Raw genomic sequence first — 23,700 nt, 5'->3', positions numbered from 1 at the left:
TGGCCCTTATACCAGGCAACTCTGGGAACCTCTACAGAGGAATTCCTGATCGGTTTCTGGCCCCTTTATGCCTCTAAAACCTGATTATTTATTTGTTTTGTATTTCAGTGGGACCTAGGGGGCCCAGTCATGAATCAGGGCTCCATTGTGCTGGGTGCCGTACAAACACATAATAAAAGATGGTCCCTGTACCGAAGAATTTACAATCTAAATATAAGATGAGATAATAGGTGGATACAACAAACAGATGGGGAACATAAGGTAACTATGAGATAAAACTGCTCAAATGAAAAGCATTGGTCATATAATACCAGTCTCTTACCCACAGTTGAGTTTTTGTTGGCATCGCAGCAGAGGAGTTTTAAAGAAAATTTGAAGGAGAAAAATGAGGTGACTTTGCAGTTTTTATCTCTATCTAAACAATCTTCTTTGTGGAAATTCTTGGCATACATCTGAAAGGTTTTTTGCATAGGATTCCCAAGTTTTGTTTTTTAAACTTGAAATCAGATGTTTTTAAAATTAAACAGAGGTTTATTTGTTTAAAAATAAACATATTACAATTCATTTTTAAATTTGGCAACATCTAGTAAGGACTAAACTTATTAAAATTATTTAAATTAAATAGAAAAAGTAATATTAAGCAGTATATATTTGCTGCCAAGTTTTAAAGAAAGTCTGGTCACTGAACTGGTACAAGTCGCTGTCTAGGCACCTGGAATCAGAGTTTTGTGACGTGCTAAACCGGTTTTTAGAACAGGCTGCTCTCATAGGAGCAGGCAGAATATTTTCTACATTTCAGTTTATTTAACTAGTTCAGTTAAATGTCTAGTTCATTCAAAGTTAAGAAACCAATTTGGGTGCTGATAAATCAGGAAAGCTTATTTTCCTCTTCCAATCTATGAATATAAACTATATATGAGAGGATGAGATCTACTTATCGTGGACGGTGGGTATAATAGGCCAGGGGAGGCTCAGCCTCCTCCAAGCACAGGCGGTGCTCTGGGCCCCGTTGTGGTTTGGCGGGGGAAATTTTTGCTTTTAAATATGCCCCACGCAGGTTCCAGGGCGGGTGAGAAGACGGTATGTGCTATTCAGCTTCTTGGACTCCAGGGAGATTACTAATGAACCCGGGATGCTGAGTAAAACATACCACCTCCTCAGGGGCATACCTGCATGGGGCATATCAAAAGCTCAGGTTCTTCTTCCAGAAGAGAGAAGAGCTTTTTGAATTTTCCCACAGGGTGCATTGGGGTCTGCAGAAGGGGAGGAGTGGTTGTGGGGGCTCTGGCCAGCCCGGGGCTCCTCTGGCCGTGGGCGGGGAGGGGGTCTCGGGGCTCCTCTGGCTGCAGGGAATGGGGGAGGGGGTGGAAGGGGCAGAGCTGGGGGCTAGCCTCCCTGAAGTGGGGTCCACCCACTGCCCATGCTACTAATTGTAAAATCTTGAAGCACATGGTGACCAGAAACAATCAGTTCAGTACACTAACTACAGATAATACTTCCTTTGTTTAGTCAATTAGTTTTAAATGTAAAATGTGTTAAACTTTTTTTCTTGTATATCCAGCACATTTAAGGTAATTTTATTTAATAAAAAAATTAAAATGCTCTTTTTGTGCATTTTAATTGAATGTGCATTTCATTCAAATAGAGCTCGACACAAGTTGCAAATAAAAACATTAATCTAGTAAATAAGAAATGCATCATTAACCATTTTCTAACATACTAATAAATATATCCTGCAACTAACTGAGTTGTAGGGTTACCATTGGTCTTTCTTTCTAAATGGGCAGTTTTTCTTCTGGCAGTATCCAGGTTTTCTCTGGGACCCCCATTTTACAGATGGGGAACTGAAGCCTTTTAAATCGCCCAGGCCCCTGGGAAATTGACCCCTTTTGATCCACCCCCCCCCCACCCATTGGCGCCTGGCTAGCAACCTTCCTTTAGGTAAATAACTAAAATGTACAAATTCAAAACACGATTCAACTTGATTTATTCCTGCTTGCTTATTTAAACCATGATTCCGTGCTGATTAGGCCTCAACTGGAGTATTGTGTCCAGTTCTGGGCACCACATTTCAAGAAAGATGTGGACAAATTGGAGAAAGTCCAGAGAAGAGCAACAAAAATGATGAAAGATTTAGAAAACATGACCTATGAGGGAAGATTGAAAAAACTGGGTTTGTTTAGTTTGGAAAAGAGAAGACTGAGAGGGAACATTACAGTTTTCAAGTACATAAAAGGTTGTTACAAGGAGGAGGGAGAAAAATTGTTCTCCTTAACCTCTGAGGATATGACCAGAAGCAATGGGCTTAAATTGCAGCAAGGGAGGTTTAGGTTGGACATTAGGAAAAGCTTTCTAACTGTCAGGGTGGTTAAGCACTGGAATAAACTGCCTAGGGAGGTTGTAGAATCTCCATCATTGGAGATTTTTAAGAGCAGGTTAGACAAACACCTGTCAGGAATGGTCTAGATAATACTGTACTTAGTCTTGCCATGAGTGCAGGGGACTGGACTAGATGACCTCTCGAGGTCCTTTCCAGTCCTGTGATTCAAATCAGTGATTTAAATAATTTTTATTTAAATTAATCCATTCTGACTGTGGTGGTATTGATCTTTGTAGTTTGCAACTAATGAAACACCCCTATTGCAGTATATTTTAGAAAAATAGCAGTAATGAAAATTACTTGAATTAAAACAACTTGCTTGTATCATAATGTTGACTTCAATGAGAATTACAAGCCCCCCAAAACTGCAGAATGTGGCCCTTTGTCTGTTGTGTTGTCAGTTACTATGTTTACGTACATGGCATTCTTTTTGTTTCTCCAGTAAATTAGGAATAAATTTGTCGGCAATCAACTGTGCAAGATTATACCAGAAGTTAATGCAAGACTTATTTCTATTTTACAATCCTTCTCCCAGTAATGAAACTAGAGATCAGTACAGCATCATTCCTATCATGAAACTTCTGCATCCTGGGTATCCATTGGGCCTAAAAATGGGGCCGGGAGAATAATTTGATCCAGAATTGCACTTTTCTAATGTTATGCATTGGGTATTTAGGTACTACACATTAAAATACATAGATCGATTGAGATTCTTTAAGACTGCACATGTACCTCCTTTACTGCACTGCACTGCATCAGCAGGCAACGTAGGACACCGGGCACATCAAAGCCAAAAAAGTGCTTTCTGCCTACTTTAACAGAGAATGTGTCTAGTGAGAGAAGTCCTGGGGAGGTAGAAAACTGAGTTGGGGGCTACTGGAAAAGTAAGATGTTTTGCACCTCCCTTAAAAAAAAGAAAAAAAAGAAAAAGAAAAAAAAGAAAACAGGATGAAGGGAAGCCATTTTACTTCTCCCCAGGGATTTTAAAACATAATCCAGTTGGCTGGTGTGTTGTCATATTTTAACTAATAGGTTAAAAACTTTATTTTATTTTTCAGATTAAACAAGTTTAAATAAAACCAAATAATAGAGTGAGCACAAACCATTCGTATCATCATAGGATTCACCAAGTGTAAGAGTTATCAGACAATATGCTGGCACAAGCATGTAAACAAAAAGAGAAAATTGAAAAATCACATGCTTTACAACAAAACTATTAGCATTAAGCTTAGAAAACAGAAACTTGGATTGATTTGGAATTCAATAGGTACAAAATGAGTGCAATTTACATGCTAATGGAGCAAGAGACTGTAGCAGGAAAAGCAGCCAAGGTGGAGATGTAAGATAAATCAGCTCTGCACTTCAATTTACCCCTGTACCACTCCCTGAACTCTGATGGCAAAATGAATCTCTGGGCAGAAGACCAGCACAAGGCCTTTCCACCACTTTTATCTCTCTTCAGCCTAAGGGCCTTAGGCTGGCCCTCTGCAGAAGGGTGAATTTCACCCACCACAAATCCAAAATCAGTGTAAAGTTTACTACTTTGCTACTTACCTTGCCATTTTCTGACTAATTTTATACCCACGTTACTTTATTATGTACATCACTGCTGAATTTTGGCCCTAGTGCCCAATTTTGCTCATATTGAAACCAGTAGCAAAATTCCCATTGACTTCAAGAGGAGCAATGTTGGTCCCATGGTTTTGCTGTCAGATCTGTACTTTAACATTCCACATTTTAGAAACTCAACTTTATGGAAAATAATGGTGTTTAAACACAGTAATCACTGCGCATCTAGTTAAATTGTAATAATTAGGTCATATTTGTGGCATGTTGCAGATGCCTGTCTTGGGTATTTATTTAAAAAAAAAAAGCAATAACATTTTTAAGTGGGTATAAGGAAACAATAGACAGTTCTGGGATGTATTACAAATATGGCCTTCCATTTTGTCATCCTATGATCTGATAGCAGTCTGTGTTGTTATTCAGTAACTTCAATAAAAGGGCAGCTGGGAATTGCTGTGAAGATATAATGCAACAATTTTTCATCTGCTGTTACTGATCACTTAAACAATTTGGTTAAAATTTCTCCCCATAACGTGTATTAGACATGCTATGCTGCTGCCTCTTCTTGTGTTATAAGAGGTGATAGTAGAGTAATGCAGTTTGCTCTGCAACGCTTCATATGTTTTATATGCAAATTGGAGAAACTTTTTGGATTTATCCTGCTGTAAATGAGATCAGAATCTGGCCTGTGTGATTATAAATCAAAGATTTAAAGAATTTCAAAAATTACTTGGGTGAAAGAAGTTAAGCTGATTTTAAAACCAGAGTTCAAATTCTACTTGTATTAGTGTAAATCTAGAATAATTCCATTAACTTCAGTAGAGTTACTCAGGATTTATGTTTGTGTAGCTGGAGCAGAATTTGTGAGGAGGATCCAAATTCTTTCGATATTTTTGGCAAAATTATGAATTTGTCATCTGGATTACCATTTCATTTATTTTTGAGAGTGATAGGAGTTTTGTTTATATTATCAGATGTCCTAGTTGATTGTTTTGTTATGTAGGCTTGGGCTGTTTTGGGTGGGTGGTTGTCTTAATTTTGTGTGCATGTTTAAACTTGTTAAAGAGCCTAGAAGTTAGGATAGGTGATTTTAATATATTTTAGGTGTCAGTAGAACACAAATTTTCAGGGTTCATAAAATGTGACTGATTTTATATTTTTATCCCTGACTCCTACCCAGAATGGATGATATCTATCTGTTTCTGTGTCTGCATAACTTTATCAGCTTTTATAAAGTGTCTATCACTATAGCATCTGGATGCTGTGTGGGGATTACAGAAAAATGGCATGATCTCTCCAGAGGGGCAGCTGTTCTCTGTCTTACTCTTGGGTTAGCCACTGAGCTCCTATCTACCAACAGGTGTGTTTAATAATGCTCTAGCTATGGAGGAGTAGCCGTGTGAGCTTCCCTTTTCCACCTGCATTATCTGGTGATTTCTGTTTGCAGCTCTCTGCCAAATCATGACATAAGGGGTCAATGTGAGTCTATCCATATTGGTAGAGAAACAAAGCATTATGAAGAAATTTGGCATTTCCTTCATTAAGTGTCTTTTTGAACAAGGTAAAATACAGTGCAAGTAATTGCCCTCTGATTTGCTGAGCTAATGAGTATGACAGTTATCCAATAGTTTCTATTTAATATCTTATGCTGTGTGGAGTGTTAAACCGGTGATGAGGTAGCCATTTTTATATTGTATCAAACAGAATTTCTGAAACTGATAATCCACATTCTTTGCTTCCTTTTTGTCTAGACACAGGCATTAATATACCCAGAAGTCCATTTATCAAGCAATAACAATGTACTTAAAATATAAGTGAAATCATTTCTTAAATTGTGATAAAGTCTTCCAGTGGTGAGACTGATAGATTTTCATTTCTTCATAGCAATGTTGACGTAAAGGATTTTAGATGGAAGTGGAAGAAGATTTGTGTATCAGAGTGGTCCAGTGTGGCCATTAATTGTGGAGTTCCACTTACTTTGTCATTAAACCTCCAGTTTGAAGAATATTGTGACATGCTTAGCAAGTGTTAGATCTTCTGGATTTCTCTTTGAAATAAAAGGTCAAAGGTCTATTTATTCAAAGGCCATGTACATTGGCCAAACTGCACAGTTTCTATGCAAAAGAATAAATGGACACAAATCAGACATCAAGAATTGTAACATTTAAAAACCAGTAAGAGAGCACTTCAATCTTCCTGGACACTCAATAACAGACTTAAAAGTGGCAGTTCTTCAACAAAAAAGCTTCAAAAACAGACTTCAACGAGAAACTGCAGAACTGGAATTAATTTACAAACTGGACACCATCAAATTAGGCCTGAATAAAGACTGGGCGTGGATGGGTCACTACAAAAAGTAATGTTCCCTCTGCTGATACTCTCACCTTCTTATCAACTGTTGGAAATGGCCCACATCCACCTTGATTGCATTGACCTCATTAGCACTACAAAAGTAATTTTTCCTCTCTTGATATTCACCCCTTCTTGTCAGCTGTTGAGAATAGGCCACCTTAATTGAATTGGCCTCCTTAGCACTAACCCCCCACTTGGTAAAGCAACTCCCATGTTTTCATGTGCTGTGTGTGTGTGGGAATACTGCTTACTATATTTTTCAGTCCATGAATCTGATGAAGTGGGTTTTAGCCCACGAAAGCTTGTGCCCAAATACATTTGTTAGTATCTAAGGTGCCACAAGGACTCCTCGTTATTTTTGCTGATAGAGAATAACATAGCTATGACTCTGAAACCTGTAGTAAAAAGGATGTTGAGAAAACAAATACTCTGTTTCTTTTGTTCTCATTCTTCCATATTTAGGATGAGATTTTCAGAAGCACCAGAGGGACTTGTGCTCCTAAATACCTTTGGTGCTTTTGACAGTCTCCCCTTTAACAAATACTGGATTAGAATTAGAAAACTGGAATAAGTTCATAAATTATGTATGCAGGCCTTTATCTTCAGGTTTGATTTGCATTCCAAATTCAGAAACATTCTTCACCACGTCTGCCCTCCTCTTCCCCCAACCTTCTCATACATCATGATGTTTGGGGCAGCTGTCTTAGTCCTTTCAACTCACTCTTCTAGCTGTTTCACTACCCATTGTGATCCTGTCCCTTGTTAGCCCATGGCACTTTTTCTTTCAGCTCCACTTAGCAAGTTCTGTTGAAATGTTATTGGCAAAAATGCTATTAAAGATTCTAGACTGCATTTTCTAAATATGTGATTTTTATTTGGGTTGTATAAGAATCACTTCGGCACTGTACACACTAGCAGGTTATTGCTGTTGTTGGAATAGTTTTAAATGCAGTTGTTGATTATGAGTAAGGTTGTGAGTCTGTCAGGGAAGGCACAGATTCTGTGACTTTCCGGGACCTCCATGACTTCTGCAGCGGCTGGTGCAGCTGGCTCAGGGGCTGCCTGAGTAACTTGGGTGGCTCCCCGGAAGCAATGACATGTCCCTCGGCTCCTAGGTGGAGGCATGGCCAGGGGGTGTCGCATGCTGCCTCCGCCCTGAGTGCTGGTTCCGCAGCTCCCATTGGCCATGCCGTGCCCCACCCCCAAGATTTAGTCGGGGGTATATAATATAAGTCATGGACCGGTCACGGGCTGTAAATTTTTGTTTACTGCCCATGACCTGTCCATGACTCTTACTAAAAATACCTGTGACTAAAACCTAGCCTTAATTATGCAACAATAATTTTGGGGATACCGTGGCAAATTAATAAAATCTGAGTCTGGAGGCAAAATGCAACTAAAATATTTAGTCATTAAGATTATTTGTTTTTATATTATATATTTGTTACTGTAAATCCTTATGCCGTCTTTCTGAGAGAAGGAAAAAAATCTCTCCTAAATCAACCAAAATGTAAACAAACAAATGTAACAAACAAATATAAACAAACTTTGTATAAGGGACCATCTTTTTGTTCTCTTTGTATAGTGACCAGGACACGTGCTAAGCTATGACTGGGATTCCTGTCCACTACTGTAATACAAATAATAAACAATAACATAATATTTAATGTTGTATTCCTCTGGTATCAAACTTTCTTTAGCTATGTAAAGTTCAAGAGGAGATGTCATGTTCTTTAATAAATGTGTTCTTCGGTGGTACAATATGGAAAACACATGCTGAGATTACATAAAATATTCTGATTCCAATTTAACACCCAGGTCATGCACATGTACCATTAGCTGAAAAATTCTAAGTGAATAGCACCCAAACAATCTTAATTCCACCCCACCTTTGTTTTAAATATTTTAAGGACCAATCCGACTTCCATGAAAGTCTCAAGTAGTCTTTCCTTTGACTTAAATGGGTATTCGCCCAGGGCCTTGCATATTTTTTTAACATAAATTTGGATAATTGAATATACTTATTATTCTGTGGTATCAGATTTGATGGTTTGTTATGACCTAAACTGTTCCAATTTTAATATAGTGGACATAACTGATACCAGATTATAACATTATGTTTAGTCTATATTTAAAGAATAACTTTATCTCTAATGATATTAGGGGTATATACAATTATTATGCTCCAGAAGAAGATTGTAGTTTGACTGTGATTACATTCTACAATAATGGGGGCTGTAAGAAATTACCTTTAGATAGTTATTTGAATTATAGTAAGGTTGTTTAGTGCAATAAACTTTAATTTAAATTGAATTGTTTTCAAAAGTAGCTGGTGAAGCTAATTGAAGTGGGGGATGGGCTGTAACGTGATATGAGTTTTATAATAGATTCAAACAGAACAGCTCTTTGCTGAATAGACTGCAAGGCTGATTGGGAAAATAGGAGCACCATCCTTGGGTGCAACACAACAGTTCAAATAAAAATTACAGGCTTAAAACGAAAAATACATGTTAAGAGACCAGAGAAAAGCTGGAGCTGACCAAAAATAGCCAGTACTGCAGAGAAAGAAACCACTTTAAAATTCTGCAAATAAAATATTACTGGTAACACTGCAAAAAAGAAGTCTCTATTTGCCAGTTAATGTTTGTTGGTTAAATAGGATTGAAATATTCTGGTTTAAGTGGGCTAATGAAAGAGATTACCCACACAGACCACTAGACTGTTTTGTTGCAACTCTCCCATAGCTGGAGATTTGTTATAGGAAGTTTACTGAATCAGGAGTAGCACAATTTTCATTAATCATTTTTTTTCTCACATAAATTAATTGTTATGGTTAAGCAGGTGTTAGGCTGCTGCTGGCTTTGAAAAGCTGTCTGGCATTGCTAACTAACATAACTAGACATATTGAAAGATCTATTGAGACAGGAAGGAAGAAAAATGCAGAGATTATAGTATACATTATATGTCTGAAATTTGAAGACAATCATATTGTTTTAAAAAAAACCCTGCTTTTTAGTTTAGATGGAAATTGCTCCACCAACTTTACTACACATGGCATGAATCTTATTTCAAAAGGGGAAAGAACTGTTTTCTATTTTAGAAGAGACAGTGTTTTGTTTAAAAAGCAAACTACTTTGACAGAAACTGCACAAAACTATGTCCTCCACCAAAAAATAGGGAAAATTTCTACTTGCTGTTGGTTCAGAAAATTACAGCAAGGAAAAAACTCAGTGATCTTACATGATAGGTAGGATAATGTAACTATACATTTTGTTGCTTTGCGTCATTGATTTACAATGCTGATACTGATATTTATTATTACTATCTAGAAAATTTTTTTTCTTTTAAGGTCAAATTCTGGGCTTATGTCTGTAAGGGATGCAGTATATCAATGGCTCTTAACCTTCCAGACTACTGCACCCCTTTTAGGATTCTGATTTGTCTTGTGTAACCCCAAGTGTCACCTCAACTGAAATTTACTTGCTTACAAAATCAGACATAAAATTACTGAAAAAATTGCTTACTTTCTCATTTTTACCATATAATTATAAAATAAATTGACTGGAATATAAATATTATTATGCGTACATTTCAGTGTATAGTATATAGAGCAGTATAAAAAGTCATTGTATGAAATTTTAGTTTATACTGACTTTGCTAGAGCTTTTTATGTATCCTGTTGTAAACCTAGGCAAATATCTAGATGATCTGACGTGCCCCCTGGAAGATGTCTGCGTACCGCCATGGTACATGTACCCGGGGTTGAGCCCACTGCAGTATATTCTTACTGCCACCTGTACTGGTCCTTCTTTCACCAGGCTGACTGATCCTGATGTATAAGTGGGTGCAGTTTGGGATAGAAGGGAGTGGAGTGATGGACATCAGATTTGTTTTTAGAGGCTGGAGTTGGGCAGCAGGCAGCCACCTCTTAGAGGGTTTGTATACTGCAAGATTTGCAGATAATTGAGAGCCTGTTATGGCTACAGAACAGCTGGGGCCAGGATTTGCAGGGTTTGGTTATTTGTTTTCCAAGATGCTATAGATGCGTTCAGTTAAAATTTTAGGGAAACAATATGGTCTAGTAGATTGAGCATGAAGGTGAGAACTTGGAGTCCCTGAGTTATAATCCTGACAGATCTAAATAATCATTTTGATAATGCTAAGAGGCTGGGTTTTGGAGACTGACATTCTCTGTCCTCGAGTTCTTTCTCAAGTGCTCTATAACTTGTGTCTTGTTTGTTCATGGGGGTATTACAGTACTTAGCTCTGAGGGAGGTTTTGCTGCAGTCTGTGACATATGCTTTGAATGCCGTTAAAGATTAATTATTGCTGTGCTTTTTGCATCAAGGAAAGCTATTTTCTTGACGGTGTTGCTAGCTAGTGCTAGGACCACTTGTATGTATATTTTTTTTACACTATTACTATGCATATGGATGTAAGAGGAGTTTTAGTCTCCGCTTTAGTGGAAGGAAATAGGTGAATCATTTAACCTTTCTGTTCCTCATTTTACTGATCTGTGAAATGAGTGGGACAATTCCCAATAGTGCATTGAATATTTGTAAAGAGAATCTGGTTCCTTGTGTCAATAGCAGTTATATAACTTGCACCAATTTGATGTTTAGTGGGTGTGCAAAATGTGTCCAATTTACACATTGAAAGGTGGAAAGCTGGGGAATGAAGCAGAAAGCTACTAACAGGAGGGTATATAATAAAAGTAGCCTTCCACAATTTATCTTGTACTGTATTCTTTGTTCATCAGCCTTCTGCCCGTCATCATGTAAGCATGCACCTTTAATGTCAAATCAATGTGAGTTACACATCTTTACCATATATACAGTTTATATCATTGCTGAATTTTGCCCATTTTGTTTTCAACCATTAGCTTTAATTCTGTCTTTGGGAAACTCTGTAATGTTGCCATTGTACTTTGGGGGAGGGTTTGTTGTTTCCATCGTGCTTTGCTTCACCGGTACTTTTTAAAATGTCTTTTTTCTTAGCTAACTGTTCGCCACCATGCCAAAATGGAGGGATGTGTCTGCGACCTCAGCTTTGTGTGTGTAAACCAGGGACCAAAGGGAACTCCTGTGAGGATACTATCGTGCAAGATACTTCTTCCACTGGAGGCCAGGCCCCTGTGGCTCCACCATGGCCAATTCCTCAGCAGGCTGCTCAGCAGACTTTCTCTCAGAAGGTGCAGGTTCCACAGAAAGTCACCCCTGTGGCTCAGATGATGTTCACTCTCAAGCAGAAGTCCCCTGTTGGATTACCTCAGCAACTGCAATCGCAGTAAGTTCCCCCCCCCACCTACATTCTTTGTTTCTTTCTTTTAAAATATATTAGATTTAGGGAGATGCATAATTTAAAACAAAATATTATTCCTTGTAACTGTCTCTGCAAAACTGAGAGGAGTTGTGTAAAAGTTGCTTTTTTTTTAACCTCATTAGGTAGATCCACTGTGCCTTTTATAACATATGGGCCAAATCCATTCACTGTACTGGAGAAGTGCCATTAAAGTCAATGTGCCTGATTCTCTTCTCATTATGATTTTTACACTGATGTAACTATGTTGATTTCAATGGAGTTTACTTTTAATTTACACCTGTGTAAGATGAAAATAAGGCCCAAAATGTCACGACTGAGTTTAATTGAGAACAGAATCCAGTGGTAAGACTACACACATGAACGAAGGGAGTAAAATTTTACCTTTACATTCTGCTCTGGTGGTTCTTGGCTTTTTCATTTATGATATGTCTTAACGGCTCGAAAAGTTTATTGCTTTTTCATGGTAAGGTTCACCGATCTGTCAGGATGGTTACTTCAGCCTGTTTGGAACTTGGGGGCAGAACCAGTCACTGGCAACAGGGGAATTTTCCCCTCCTGAAGTTCCCTCCATTTTTTTCTGCCTCCACAGTGACTGGTGGCTCAACCAGGCCTCCCTGCTGCAGCACTTTTCTGAGGGAAATGCCAAACTTTATTTACAATGTTTGGATTAACAATTTGGCTCAATAATGTAGCTTTCTAATTCCGTGCTGTGTCCCAGGGCTGCGTTTACCTTTTGGGGAGACTTTCTCCTGCACTCTGCTTCCCCTCTGAGGCACGGTGCCCCTGTAGGTTTCAGGGAGAGCTCTATGCAGAGAAAACCCAGAGACAAAAGGCATGGTCTGTGTCTCCTGCCTGTTGTCTGATGCTTTTTGGGAGGGTGTAAGAGAGGGATAAGGATTTCCTGTCACACCTAAAAGATTGCTGCTGCTATGAGTCATCATGCCCTAATGTCCAGATTATTATTTCCATCTTCTGTTTAGGCTGCCATGCCTTGTTATCGCCTCTATCTCTTCCTCCAGCAGTTGTCTAAGGAATGAGGAGAAGGACAGCATCCCAGATGTGGAAGAACTGGCAGGCAGTAAGGGGCCTCTTGGCCCACTGTAAAAGGGGTATGTCTGCACTGTTGTGCCCTCTGCCCTGATTTCCCTATCACAGATTCTCAGGAATAATCCAGAGGCTTATGCTCAATAACAACCCCCCTTTTTGAGGACTGATGCCTGTCTCACAGGAAACGGCACCGTCGACTTCGGGCCTGCAGAGGGGTCTGTTGAGTCTAGTGCTGTTGGACTCTCCTGCTAGAGAGTGCCAGGTGGAGGAGTTGGAGCTCCCTTCCACCCCAGATGCATTTCAGGTAGTCAGGGACCTGATGGCCATGATGGCACCACAGTCCTCCGCCAGGTGGGACAAACCTCTGGCACTGCAAGGCATGGCCCCATCCAGAGATAAGCCTGTGATGATGAGGCACTGCTCACTGTCCCCAAGTTATCATTCCCTGGCACCATCCTGCTTGGCACCGCTGTGTTTTTTGTGCTCTGAGTTCCAGTTATCGGACTCAGAGGCAGAGTCCTATTACTCCAGGTGCAGCCAGCACCGATCAGAGTGGCGCTGCTATAGACAAGAGGCAGGGATGGTGCCGTGGCCGGTTCCGTGGCCAGTGCAGTGGCAAGGGCCTTCGCAATGACCTTTCTGGACCCTGTGGGCATACCATCAAGCCCAGCGCACTTATTCCAGCAGCTCCCAGTCAATAGTTTTGGAAGGGCATGCCCCTTTACCACCCCGGAACCATCCCCAGTCACAAGGCACTGAGATGGCTTCAGACTGTGGCGCAGAGCCATGTCCAGGTCCCAACTCCAGCACCAAGGCCACTGCTGGTGCAGAGCAGGTCTCACCTAGCTTTTCTCCCAAAGGTCGTCTCTCAGTTTCATGCCAATCAAGACATTTTTCTCCCAGTTTTTTTTACCCTAAGCCATACAGTTGGGAACAGAGACTCTGCTCTTTGGGTGTTCGGCAAGCATTGACCTTTTATATCGAACGCACAAAGCCATTTCATAAGTCGAACCAGCTGTTCATCACAGTAGCAGACAGGATGAAGGGCCTCCTGATGTCTTCTCAAAGAATTTCATCAAGGATCACATCCTGTATCCGGGTATGTTATGGTTTGGCAAAGATACCTGCCCCTGCACTGATGACACAGGCCTCCTCGAAGGCATTCCTGGCCCAGGTCCCAATTCAGGAGATCTGCAGGGCAGCAACATGGTCCTTGGTCCACACCTTCACTTCCTATTACGCTATCACCCAGCGTGCCAGGGATGATGCAGCATTCGGCAGAGCGGTGCTTCAATCAGCGATTCTATGAACTCTGACCCTGCCTCCTACATAAGGCTTGGGAGTCACTACTTGGAATCGACATGAGCAAGCACTTGAAGACAAAGTGGTTACCTACCTTCTCGTAAATGTTGTTCTTCGAGATGTGTTGCTCGTGTCTATTCCAGGACCCACCTGCCTTCCCCTCTGTTCGAGTATTCACCAAGAAGGAACTGAAGAGGTGGCGGGTCAGTGGGGACTTGTCTACACTGCTATGAAGGCGCAACTCCAGGGGGCTCCACAGCTGACCCGACGGGGACCGCTAGGGGAAAAACCTTCCGATGACTGTGCATGTAGCATGTGCACACCTACTTCGAATGGAAATGAGCAACACATTTCAAAGAACAGCAGGGCTGGTGCAAGGAAGTTTCATGCCCTAGGCGAAACTTCCACCTTGCGCCCCCCCCGCCCAGCCCTGTGGCAGCTCCCTGCCCCCCCATCCGCCTGAGGCACCCCCCTGCGACAGCTCCCCCGCCAGGGAGCCGTGCGACAGCTCCCCACCCCAGCTCACCTCTGCTCCGCCTCATCCCTGAGCACTCCGCCCCCGCTCTAATTCTCCTCCCCTCTCAGGCTTGCGGTGCCAAACAGCTGATTGGCGCTGCAAGCCTGGGAGGTGGGAGAAGTGTAGCTGTGACCGCGCGCTTGGGGGGGGGCGTAGGAACGCTCGAAGACTTGATGCCTTTGGAAAAAAGGTTTATTCCTCCACGAGTTTCCAGGTCAGAGTGGCCAACCACCAGGTGCTACTGCAGGGGTAGGCAACCTATGGCATGAGTGCCGAAGGCGGCACACGAGCTGATTTTTCAGTGGCACTCTCACTGCCCGGGTCCTGGCCACAGGTCCAGAGGGCTCTGCATTTTAATTTAATTTTAAGTGAAGCTTCTTAAACATTTTAAAAACCTTATTTACTTTACATACAACAATAGTTTTTGTTATATATTATAGACTTATAGAAAGAGACCTTCTAAAAATGTTAAAATGTATTATTGACACGCGAAACCTTAAATTAGAGTGAATAAATGGAGACCTGGCACACCACTTCTGAAAGGTTGCCGACCCCTGCGCTACTGACTTTAACCTCTGGGGGTCCCTTCCCAAGTTTGAACCCCTCCTTCAAGACAAGGACAGGAAGGACTTCCGGACCTTAGTGGATGAGGGTGTGGCGGCGGCAAAGGCGACACTCCAGGCGGCTTCAGATGCAGCGGACACAGCCGCCCGTTCGATGACTGTGGCAGTCTCCATGCGGAGGGCGTCGTGGCTCTCACTCTCGGGGCTGTCAGTGGAGTCCCAGTCCGTTATGCAGGACCTGCCATTTGACGGCAGGGATTTGTTTGCGGAACAAATGGACACGCGTCTGCATGGGATGAAGGATTCCCATACGACCCTGCAGACGCTAGGCCTGTATGTCCCACCCTCCAAAGACAAGACCAGGCCTCAAACCTCTGCTCCTCCGGCTCGGGGAAGATACAAGCCCCCACCTAAGAGGCAGAGAGAGCAGAGGCGTCGGTCCCGACGCCAATCCCGTTCGACCCCACGACCTGGGCCCTCGAAGGCCAAGAGACTAGGGAAATGGCATTTTTGACTTGTTGCGGGGGATCACTGGGCCTGTTGCCAGTGTTACCCTCCCCCGCCCCCCAGTTAATAAAGTTGAGTTTTAGGGACCGTTTATTGGCATTCCGACTGCAATGGTCCCGTATAACGTCGGACCGATGGGTCCTCAGCACCATCTCTCAAGGGTACAGGTTGCAGTTCGTTTTGCCCCCAACCCAGGGAGCCGGCCGGGGACCCAGAGCATGCCCTACATGGACGACTGGCTGCTCAAGGGCAAGTCTCAGCCTCAGGTGCAGGAGCAGATGACCTTCCTGCTAAACACCTGTGCAGCTCTGGGCCTAGTGGTGAACGAGGAGAAATCCACGTTAGTCCTGGTTCAGTGCATAAATTTCATAGGAGCACTGTTGGATTCCCGGGTGGCCATGGCCTCCCTCCCACGGGACAGATTCGAGACGCTCAAAGCTCTCATCGCCTCGGTCACTGCCTTTCCGGTAACCATGGCACGAGTGTGCCTTCAAATCCCTAGGCCATATGGTAGCGTGCACCTATGTGGTGCGACATGCCAGGCTCCAGATGAGGCCCCTTCAGCTTTGGCTGGCCTCCCGGTACTCCCAGGCCAGAGATGGCCTGGGCAAGGTAGTCACGATGCCGCCAACGATGGTGGCAGACCTGCAATGGTGGTCCCTCCTGAGCAACATGCTCCAGGGTATCCCCTTCCGACAGCCCCCTCCCTCACTAGATCTAGTGTCGGATGCCTCGGACCTGGGCTGGAGAGCCCACGTGGGGGACTTCAGGACCCAGGGTATGTGGTCACCCGAGGAACTGACCCTGCACATAAATGTCAGGGAGCTCAGGGCCATACGCCTGGCGTGCGTGGCTTTTTTCCAGCACGTAGAGGAGAAGGTGGTCAGAGTCCTTATGGACAATATGACTGCCATGTATTATGTCAACAAGCAGGGGGGCACGTGTTCCCGGGCCTTATGCTAGGAAGCCCAGCTCCTGTGGGAGTTCTGTATAACCCACAACATCCTCCTGCAGGCCTTTTACCTGCCTGGCAAGAGCAACACGCTTGCGGACTGCCTGAGCAGGGTTTTCTCCCAACAGCATGAGTGGTCCCTGCACAGGGAGGTGGCCAGGTGGATCTTCCTACAATGGGGTACTCCCCAGGTAGACTTGTTCTCCATCACCCAGAATCGCCAGTGTCTCTGATCCTGCTTCAGAGCAGGAGAAGGCGACGGTGTGATATCGGATGCGTTCCTCCTCCCATGGTCGGGACCCCTGTTGTACGCCTTCCCATCCTTCCCCCTGATAGGCAGGGTCCTACAGAAGGTGATGTCAGACGGGGCACAGGTTATCCTCATAGCACTGGACTGGGCCCATCAGCATTGGTATGGGACCCTACTGCAACTCTTGGCGGCCCCCCTCTCAGGCTGCCGCTCCGCCTGGACCTCCTCTCCCAGGGGGAAGGTCGTCTCCTCCACCCCCACCTGGCCGCATTCCATTTGACAGCGTGGCTGCTCCGTGGTTGAATGAGGAAGGGAGATGTTCTGAGGATGTGAGACAGGTCCTGCTGGAGAGTAGGAAACCCTCCACATGTCGAACCTACCTAGCCAAATAGTATCGGTTCTCCATGTGGGCGAGGGATAGAGGTTCCTCTCCCTCTTCCACATCTATCCAGCTTGTCCTCAATTACCTCCTGTCCCTTAGACCCAGGGGCTTGCGCCCTCCTCTGTCAGGGTACACCTAGCGGCCATCTCAGCTTTCCACCCCCAGGTGCAAGGCTTTTCGGTTTTCTCACATCACATGATGTCCCGGTTTCTAAAGGGATTAGATCGGGCATTTCCTTACGCCAGACTCCTGGTCCCACTTTGGGATCTGAACCTAGTGCTTTCATGCCTCACAGGGCCAACTTTCAAGCCTCTAGCCACGTGTTTGTGGTCCCACTTATCATCAAAAGTGGTGTTCTTAGTGGCTATCACCTCAGCCCGCTGGGTCTCTGAGCTCAGGGCCCTGACCTCTGAACCACCGTATACAGTCTTCCACAAGGACAAGGTTCAGCTGCGCCCTCACCCCGCCTTTTTGCCAAAGGTAGTCTAAGTTTTTCACATGGATCAGGATATATTCCTCCTGATCCTCTGTCCGAAGCCCCATTCCTCCAATGAGGAACGACGCCTGCATGTGTTAGATGTGTGTAGAGCGCTGGCTTTTTACTTACAGAACCGGGCCTTTTAGGAAGTCCCCCCCGGCTGTTCATTGCATCGGCTGAGCGCATGAGTGGGCGACCGGTCTCCACCCAGCGGATCTCCCGCTGGATCCCCTTGTGCATTTGCACCTGTTATGACCTGGCAGGGGTGCCCCCGCCTCCTATAGTGAAGGATCATTCGACGAGAGCTCAGGCCTCATCAGCGGCCTATGTGGCTCATGTCCCTATTCAGGACATATGTAGTGCTGCTATGTGGTTCTCTGTCCACACCTTCTCCTCGCATTATGCAATTGTCTCCCAAATGAGGGATGACGCCGGGTTTGGTAGGGCGGTGCTCCGCCCAGGTAACCCTTAATACTTAACACTCCTACCCATCTCCATCAGGTATAGCTTGGAGTCACCTACAGTGGAATACACATGAGCAATCGCTTGAAGAAGAAAGGACAGTTACCTGTTCCGTAACTGGCGTTCTTCGAGATGTGTTGCTCAGGTGTATTCCACATCCTGCCCTCCTTCCCTTCTGTCGGAGTTGTCTGGCAAGAAGGAACTGAGGGTGGGGGGAGCACGCAGCCCCCTTTATGGCGTGATATACTTGCGCCACTCCAGGGGTCGCAGCAGTGCTCCTCCAGTACGGGTACTGCTAAGGGAAAAACTTCCGGCACCGGTGCATGTGGCGAGCATGCACACCTATAGTGGAATACACCTGAGCAACACATCTCGAAGAACGCCAGTTACGGAACAAGTAACTGTCCTTTATGAGAAGGCAGCTGGGAAAAAACGGTTACCTATCTTAGTGATACAATGGGAAACTTTATGGAACGTGGAGGGTATTCAGGAGTCAAGGAGAAGAGTCAATTAACAATCCTGACTCCTGCCAGACACTACAGAAAGGAATACAGCTCACATGACAAGCTGAAGCAGTCCATGGAGTACAACAGGAGAAAATACCTGTTTGCAAGAGGTAGCTAGAAGAAGGGCAGGGTCAGTAGCTTCCCACTGTTGCATCAGAGCTATAAGCAGGTCTCCAAATTAGCTTTACCTGGAATTAGGCCCACCAGTTAGTACCAGGCTCTCTCAATTTGGGAGCAAAAGAGCTTACGTGTAGCTTTCACTAAATGAAATCACTGGACGTTGCCCAGAGGGGGTACCCAATGGAGCTGCACAAGAATTACAGGAACAGCTTTGTCCCATTCGCAGTCTCAGCAAACCATGGAAAGGTCACAACATGAATGAAATCATCCATCATCTATTTCATGTCAGAGCACGGCAACCTGTTTCCCATCCTGTTTTTATCCCCTGAGAATCAGGGCTCTGCTCTGCTTGTTGCTATCTGAAACATCTAAATAAGTTCCTCATGGAGGCTTGTCTTCAAAGTGTTCCCATTTTGCCATCCTCAGACAATTCTTATGTATTGCAGATGGATGGCAGCTTTTTTCTTTTCCCAGCTATGATTATTACCATTACATCTGCTCCCAGGATCCCTCTCCATGATCATGGTAGCAATAATATTGGCTTTAGGGAAGAAGAAGAAAATTCACTTAAATCTTCCTGGACAATTTTTTCTCAGCAAAATTCTGAACAGATTGAAGCTTGAGGCCAACAAAGTATCTTGGATTCAAGACAAAACAGACACGTGGTCCAAGAAAAGTCCATTCTAGGTCTGTGTTGAGGATACAAGGTCTCATCTCCGAAGAATTTTAACAGAAGATGAAGATTGCCATAACTGAAAACAAATTGTGTCACAGAAACAAAAATTCAATTCTTATTGGAGCCTGTTGGGAATTCTGATCTCATACACAGGGATGCTTTTATGATACAGAGTTCATAATATACCTGTCTAGTAATTCTAGGCATTCCCGCCTCATCTCTCCTTATCTCATCCATTGGCAGAGATCTAGTTCCAGTTGTATATTCTCTGCTCCTACAACTGGTGAATGCAGAGAATCAGGGTGTGTTTTTTTTTTTTTTTTTTTTTAAGGGATCTTCCCAATTCAGTTCAAGGAATTGGTACCAGAAGGAGAGAGCACGGTATCCACCATTTGGAACACAATGATTCATTGAATTCTCGGAGCTTTGCTTCGTCCATGGATAACAGACCTGTTCTGGTCATGACAGTCAATGAGTCTGATTGTGTTCTTCTTTCCAGTTATTATGAAAACTCTATCAGCTCTACTCCAGAGAAGTTCTCCTGTTCTAGGTAGAGCAAAATTTCCTATTTCTATGTGCACTGCTCACCAAAGGAGAGATGAACTCCAAGACTTGCATGGTAGAAGTTAGGTTGGCAGAGTGATTCTGACACCCAGAAATATTTCATTCATTTAAAAAAAAAGTTTTTTTTAAGCCAGTTTGGAGGGCTGGTGACCAATCTCTTTGGATCTGGAAACAGTAAAGTATCCTGCTTCTCTGAATGTCAGGACCTGTGATGATCATGAGATCATGAATGACATCTTGCAAAGCCAGGCAAGGTCCAAGCTATGTGCCTTCCTATCTATTCCACTGATCTCCTGGGGAATACAAAAGATAGAAGTGAGAGAATAGTAGTGATATGGTTTCTGACTTTTTGGTTAACCTAGAGCCTGATTCACCTAGCTTTGGACCTTCAGATGTGTCTGCGTCACAGAAGAGCTCTGCTACTGCAAGACCAATCCTCCACTGGGGACCAGACAGATTTATTTGGATGAAGTGATTATTGGTCTCATTGACCCCAAAAGAGAAGTGAACAAATAGAACATATTCTACTGACTGGTGCAAAGTCCATAGTTTAACTGCCATGTTAAAGCCTTGAGTGGCCATAGCCAGGAGGGCTTTATTGTGGCTGTATAAGAGTGTCCAAGGAAAAAGGTCAAGTCTCTGTAGTATAATGCTCTCAGCATGTTCAAGAGAAAAGAGTTTTTGTACAGATCCCTATTTTATATGCTTCCTTAGGATGCCAACTTTATCCAACCATGCAAGGTCATAGAGCATGATCTTGAAACCTCATTTTGCTCTGAACAACACCATCTATATTGAAGCTCTGCAGAAGGTGATGTTATGTTTCCTACCCTCTAGGGTAGGCCTCCAAGAGCATACTGCCTAAAATCACATGACTATTCTTTATTGGAAGTTGGGAACTTTCTCTAACTAAACCCATTAATGTACTTTTAAATCACTTTGGTAGTCCCTCACAACTGTCATAGCATTCATTTCCAAATTACATTCAAGAAAAATTCCTCCTTTGGTTAAGTTTCAAAGTTCAGTCCTTAGGAACAATGCAATATCAGGGCAGAGTAGTGATGACTGCTGTACTGAGATCTGCTAGATAGCCATTAGTTAACCAAATTCTACATATTGGTCATCCAATCTTAGTGAATGACTTTTTTCCTTTCTTTTGGCTGAAGTCTTCTTTGGGCCTTTATATTAAGGGGAGGATGGAGGAGATATTTATATGTAATCTACTTCATTTTGGATGTGGCATAGAATGTTTTGGACCTTGAGGTTCTATACAGTTCCTTTCTTATCTTTTGTTGTGGTCCTGTTTAGCATATGATCTCCGCTGTGCTTGAATCATATTCTTGTTAGATTTTATTTGTTATTTGTTGTTCTTAGCAGTTTTAGGTATTTTAGATACTTTGTCTAGTGTTTTTAGCTTTTTTTTTTTTTTTTTTTTTTTTTTCCCCTGTGGCTAGAACACTTGGCTCCATGGCTAGCTCTGTCTTGGTGTTGATCACATTGCGGAGCTGAGAAAGAGGTTCAAAAGGTGACCTGACATAGTTTCTGAATCCAGTGCCCACACCAGGAGTGATTCTTTCTGGGAGACATAAGAACGGCCATACCAGGTCAGACCAAAGGTCCATCTAACCCAGTATCCTGTCTTCCGACAATGGCCAATGCCAGGTGCCTCGGAGGGAATGAACAGAACGTGTCATCATCAAGTGATCCATCCCCTGTCACCCTTTCCCAGCTTCTGGCAAACAGAGGCTAGGGACGCTATCCCTTCCCATCCTTGCTAATAGCCATCTATGGACCTGTCCTTCATGAATTTATCTAGTTCTTTTTTGAACCCTGTTATAGTCTTCGCCTTCGCAACATCCTCTGGCAAAGCGTTCCACAGGTTGACTGTGTTGTGTGAAGAAATACTTCCTTTCTATTCCTCCTAACTGATGTGTGAGGTGTGTCTGCTCTTTATTCTAAGGGCCTACAAGGATCAACAAGTGACATGTCAGACCTTCCTGATTAGGAAACCCTTGTATGTGGACTAGGGCTGGTTCAACATTTTTAATCTAAACTGTTTTTTGAGGAAATATTGGGTTTTTAGCTCTGATTTTTTTTGTGTGTGAAAAAAGTGTCTGCTTTCCACAGAAAAATTTTGATTTCTCACCCCCCCCACATGAAAACCCCAAAATACTTAGATTTGAAATGCTGCTGCGCCTCATGGCAGTTGTAATTTGATTGCCTCATCATGACCCCATTTTCCTCTATGGGCTGGGCTCTCTACATCTTCCATGATGCACGAAGGCCAGGGACTCCCCAATGCAATGTTACCCCTCTCCAAGAGATACCGATTGACCTGCATCATGAGAAATGTAGTTGGATCAGGGAGCCTGGTCTATAGAGGAGTATTGGAGTGTGAAGCACCTGATCTACAAGTCCTGTGAGGCACCACAGCAGTATTTCCAAATAGAAAATTTTAAGTTTTTGACAAATTTTTTCAGTATTTGAATTGTTGATCAACTCCAGTGGACCCATTAGGTGACCATGACCGTTGTTCCATGAAGAATTCTAGTCTGTTATCTTTGACTTCCAAAAGCCTAAACGCAAAGACTTAGAAGTCATTTACTACAGTTTTGACACCGCTGCTGACCATGAAGCTCAGTTCCATGACTAGAGAGATTCTTCCTGAGAAAAAGAAGGCTAAGTTCACAAAGGCTTTGAATAGTGCCATGCTCTCTGCAGTATCAAGGCTTTGATCCCTGGTATTGCCAACCTCAAGAGATCAAAAATCATGAGTGGCCCAAAAAATCATAACAAGGAGTCCGGTGGCACCTTAAAGACTAACAGATTTATTTGGGCATAAGCTTTCGTGGTAAAAAACCCACTTCTTCAGATGCATGGAGTGAAAGTTACAGATACAAGCATAAGTATACTGGCACATGAAGAGAAGGGAGTTACTTTACAAGTGGAGAACCAATGTTGAAGGCCAATTCAATCAGGGTGGATGTGGTCCACTCCCAATAATTGATGAGGAGGTGTCAATACCAAGAGAGGGAAAATTGCTTTTGTAGTGAGCCAGCCACTCCCAGTCCCTATTCAAGCCCAAATTAACAGTGTTAAGTTTGCAAATGAATTGAAGCTCTGAAGTTTCTCTTTGAAGTTTTTTGTTGTTGTTGTTTGTTGTTGCAGGATGGTTACTTTTAAATCTGTTGTTGAATGTCCAGGGAGATTGAAGTGTTCTCCTACTGGCTTTTGTATGTTACCATTCCTGATGTCTGATTTGTGTCCATTTATCCTTTTACGTAGAGACTGTCTGGTTGGCCAATGTAAATGGCAGAAAGGCACTGCTGGCACATGATGGCATATATCACATTAGTAGATGTGCAAGTGAATGAGCCCCTGATGGTGTGGCTGATGTGCTTGGGTCCTATGATGGTGTCACTAGAGTAGATCTGGCGACAGAGTAGGCAACAGGGTTTGCAACGGGGTTTGTTACAGGGATTGGTTCCTGGGTTAGTGTTTCTGTGGTGTGTAGTTGCTGGTGAGCATTTGCTTCAGGTTGGGGGTCTGTCTGTAAGTGAGGATTGAGATTTTTTTAAAAATAGAAAACTATACTGTAGGGTTTTGGGGTTTTTTTTTGGTCTTTTCCTATCATGAGAGAGAGAATTGGTTTTGCCCACTTTCCCAAATTTATTGGGTAAGGTAAGTCTGGCACCTGCTGAAAGAGCTTTGACCCCCACATTTACCATCACCTGCCCAGCCATTAATTCTGCCT

The 23,700-nt window shown here is 43.2% G+C and overlaps 1 protein-coding gene across 7 annotated transcripts in view; it reads left to right on the top strand.

Annotated features, from left to right (window-relative positions):
• The window catches only part of LTBP1 (latent transforming growth factor beta binding protein 1), a 332,013-nt gene that overhangs the window by 16,233 nt on the left and 292,080 nt on the right, over positions 1–23,700 (top strand). For all 7 annotated transcript variants that reach the window (XM_054022526.1, XM_054022522.1, XM_054022524.1 and 4 more), the window contains exon 3: positions 11,296–11,584. In XM_054022526.1, coding sequence (XP_053878501.1) covers positions 11,296–11,584 — 289 coding nt within the window. The remainder of the gene's footprint in view (positions 1–11,295; positions 11,585–23,700) is intronic.

This window comes from Malaclemys terrapin, chromosome 3 (genome assembly GCF_027887155.1).
Source record: "Malaclemys terrapin pileata isolate rMalTer1 chromosome 3, rMalTer1.hap1, whole genome shotgun sequence".
Lineage (NCBI taxonomy): Eukaryota > Metazoa > Chordata > Testudines > Emydidae > Malaclemys > Malaclemys terrapin.
Note: the sequence above shows the minus strand (reverse complement) of the source record. Positions and strands in the feature narration are given on the sequence as shown.